Source organism: Cydia splendana, chromosome 2 (genome assembly GCF_910591565.1).
Source record: "Cydia splendana chromosome 2, ilCydSple1.2, whole genome shotgun sequence".
Lineage (NCBI taxonomy): Eukaryota > Metazoa > Arthropoda > Insecta > Lepidoptera > Tortricidae > Cydia > Cydia splendana.
In genome coordinates, this window is record NC_085961.1 from 14788973 (window position 1) to 14792990 (window position 4018).

A 4018-nucleotide genomic window follows, 5' to 3' on the forward strand; every position below is an offset into this window, starting at 1 on the left:
CAACCCTTACATATCCGTCTTGTCCCGGATGTAGCTCTATAACTCTGCCCATTGCCCATTTTCCCGGCGGCAGGTTATCATCATGAATGAGCACGACGTCATTAAGGCTGATGTTGGCTAGAGGCTTTTTCCATTTACTTCTAGAGTTTAATAGTGCTAGGTACTCAGAACGCCATCTTTTCCATAAGTCTTGAAATATTTTCTGAGTGAGTTGCCATCTTGTACGCAAGTCTCTTTCTGTCTCTATCAATGTTAGAGTTGGTCCGCTGCTTAGAAAGTGAGAAGGAGTCAAATAGTTGATGTCATCAGGATCTTCTGATATAGCGCACAGTGGTCTCGAGTTCATACAGCCTTCGATCTGTGCTTATAAACTGCTGAATTCTTCATAAGTAAGTTTTTGATCTCCGATGACCCGTTTTAGATGGTATTTGAATGCTTTGACGCAGCTTTCCCACAAGCCTCCGGCTGTTGGCCATGCCGGTGCATTGAAGTGCCAGGAGATTCCCATGTCGGATATCGCACCTAGACACTCTGGATTCACGATGTTCTGGATTTCGAGGTATTCTTCCTGGAGTGTCTTGCTTGCTTTAAGGAAGTTTCTTCCATTATCGCTGTAAATATGTAAGGGAGTACCTCTTCGAGCCGCCATTCTGCGCAACGCCGCTAAGAAAGCTGATGCTGTCATGTCCGATACCAGTTCGAGATGCACGGCTTTGGTGGCCATGCAGACAAACACGCAAACGTATCCTTTAGTAGTCTTGATACCACGGCCCTTGTTGGCCTTGAGGAATACGTGGCCTGTGAAGTCTACGCCAGTGTGTTCAAAAGGACGAGATGGATTGCTTCTTGATGCAGGTAAGTCGCCCATGATTTGATTTTTCATATTTTCTTTTTGTTTTTTGCAGGTCACGCAGCGCCGAATAAATTGCTTAGTGACGCTGTTGCCTCCGACGATCCAATATTTGTTTCTTATGAAATTTAGGGTTAGTCGCGTACCGCCATGAAGAGCCATTTTATGTGCGTTATCAATGATAAGGCTAGTCAAGCTATGCTTGTGTGGTAAAATGATTGGGTGTTTCATGTCATACGCAATGTACGCGTTTCTCAATCTCCCCTTGACTCGTAGGATGCCCTCTTCATCTACGAATGGGCACAAATCTAATATGTTGCTTTTAGTCGAAATAGGTCGACCCTTCTTCAAATCTTGATATGCTTCTTGCAAAACTGACGATCAAGGTAAAACAATGTTTAAACAACCATAATATCAAAGGCTCCGGCTCGAAGGACCATTAATGTTAGAGTCCTTGCTAACTCTAACATTTACTTGATGAATATCTTGATAGTAATTTGGAACACGAAAGACGATTTCTTGAGATAAACTTGATTTATTATAACTTGATAGGTGTGCACACTTATAGAATAGCGAACGTGAATATGTTTTGAATGAATAGGTACTTATTGACTAATTACGAAACTTTTATATAAAACTAAATGCTGATAGGGCAAATGAACAATATGATGCATGTGCAATTTACTTGTACATAGTTGAAGCTGCTAAAAGTCAGCTACCCCTACAGAGTAGGATTTTTCAATTTTTTTATCAGGTAGGGTTTCATGCAGTCGGCCATCGGACTATAAATCCATAAACATGGCGACATCATGTGCTATAAGTGTAGCAGTAAACGCAGTTACTCGACTTATAGTCGAATTAATGAGATATAACAGAAACTAGATCGTGTAAGCAAATTTTTACTTATTTTTATTAATATTTTTTTATTGAAATTTAAGAAAATAGGCGGCCCATGAATATATATGAACCAGTGCCTTTGGTTTTATCAATAAAGTATTTTTCGCGCTGGGTTTTACTGTATTACGTGTACTTACAGACAGTAAAAACTTATGTACACAATCACGGTAAAAATAAATGTCATGGATGACAGCAGTAAAAAATACTTAAGTACCTTTTTGTTTTATTAGACACGTGAAGACGATTAGGCCTCAAACTTAATCAAATAATTGAAATATAATCGCTTACCTGAGATCGTTTTTAGCACATATTAGTTGAATAAAAGCATTTACTGCACTCGTACACATTTAAAATGCCGAGTAAAAGCAATCCGGCTACCTTTACGAAACATTTTTGCTGAGAAAAAGCAGTGCGGCTGCTGTTATAGAACACTTTTACTGAGTAATAGTAAATTGCTAATGTTTATAGAACAAATAGTCGAGTAAAAGCACTATCGTTGCTATTAAAACACTAGATGTGCTTTTATCCACTTTTACTCAACTCTTACAGCATCGATTTGCTTCTTATACAGCGCTTACTCGATTTTTATAACACTTTTAGTCTGTATAAGTGCGCCTTTTCGCGTTGAGTAAACGCTTACAGGACTTTTACTCGATTGTTTTTACACCGTTTATAGCACCAAAAAGCGAAAATAAAAACGTGCTCTCAACTTTTATAGCACATAGATTTGCTAGTTGGGCGGTTATTCAATAATAAGTTGAATTTAAGTGTGCGTAAAGATTACAATCGTTTGAACTGGTCCAAAACCTCATAATGAGGTAACTGAATAGACTGGGTTTTTATTTCGGTTACCGGTAACAGAGGTTAACTCGATCTGATACGGTTACCGAATCAAAGTGTTACCTTATTAAGCGGTTACCGTTATGGTAGGGGTTTTTATAAACACCTCTAAAATAACCCTATGAAAAACCCCGGTTAAGGTAACCGGTTCCTGTCCCTGTCTGAATCACACATTAATGTAAAATTTACTACAGAAACAAACATTAACCTTAATACAATGTTTTTCTTCATGCTTCAGATTACTCCCAATAATTCCCGATAAGAAATAATCTTCTATCTAACTCAACAAAATACCAAGATTTTTGAAACCAAATAAGCCTAACAAAACCCAGATATCGCCAAAAATGTTACTTTGCCCCAATCTCGATGGCGTATGGAGAGCTCTCCGGGGAGAATAAAAGAGGAACGCGCATATAATGGGGGTTCCGTATAAATCTGCGTTTTATTGGTGAAGACGCTTGTGTTTTATGACTGCTGGCTCCTGATTGTGAGGCGCAAGTTATGAGAGCGAAGCAAAGTCAAGAATATTGCAGCAGTTTCACGGCCCACTGCTTTACGGGATCCTGAGTCCTGTTATTTCAAAACTCCTAAATATTTTTCATATCTCATCCTCTGAAAGTGGGTCGTTGTTATTCTAAAAGGTGCGCAGAAAGTGATACGTTTATGCCCTAGCGCAGAAAAGTGGTGTACTCCTCTGCGTCCCCGTCCCACGAACAACTGGGTGGAAACAAAATGGAAAACTAGTGTCTTTATTTCCTCGCCTGGAACAATTGGTAATTGTTCAATTTTACTAATCCCACGTTGATCCTTTTTAGGGTTCCGTACCCAAAGGGTAAAAACGGGACCCTATTACTAAGACTCCGCTGTCCGTCCGTCCGTCCGTCTGTCACCAGGCTGTATCTCGTTATCTGTGATAGCTAGACAGCTGAAATTTTCACAGATGATGTATTTCTGTTGCCGCTATAACAACAAATACTAAAAACAGAATAAAATAAAGATTAAGTGGGGCTCCCATACAGCAAACGTGATTTTTGACCGAAGTTAAGCAACGTCGGGCGGAGTCAGTACTTGGATGGGTGACCGTTTTTATAGATAATGGTACGGAACCCTTCGTGTGCGAGTCCGACTCGCACTTGGCCGGTTTTTTTTATAACAAATGATGTAAGTAAATTGTTAAAAACAAATTATTCTTGATTTCTTTCGTTGAATTCTATTTACTCGATTTCATAAGGCGGGAACCAAAGGGAATACACCAATAGTTATTTGTACAACAAGAGATCAAAGTTTGATATTTCTTCGAGTGCTTATTTTGAGTCCCGTGCAAGCGAAAGATTCTATAATAGATTCACGAGCGTAGCGAGTGAATCTAATTTAGAATCTTGAGCGTAGTAAGGGACTCAAAATCGCACGAGATGTAAATAACTTTGATCT

At 39.2% G+C, this 4018-nt stretch overlaps 1 protein-coding gene across 1 annotated transcript; it reads right to left on the minus strand.

The window, feature by feature from the left end:
• Positions 1 to 364: 364 nt before the first annotated feature.
• Positions 365 to 868, minus strand: LOC134801103 (uncharacterized). Its single transcript, XM_063773633.1, has one exon. It carries the CDS (start codon positions 866 to 868, stop codon positions 365 to 367), a length of 504 nt encoding a protein of 167 aa, XP_063629703.1.
• Positions 869 to 4018: the final 3150 nt, after the last annotated feature.

What these genes read in the sequence shown, in the direction of transcription:
- LOC134801103 (XM_063773633.1), bottom strand. Translation starts at nt 868, where the DNA reads ATGGGCGACTTACCTGCATCAAGAAGCAATCCATCTCGTCCTTTTGAA.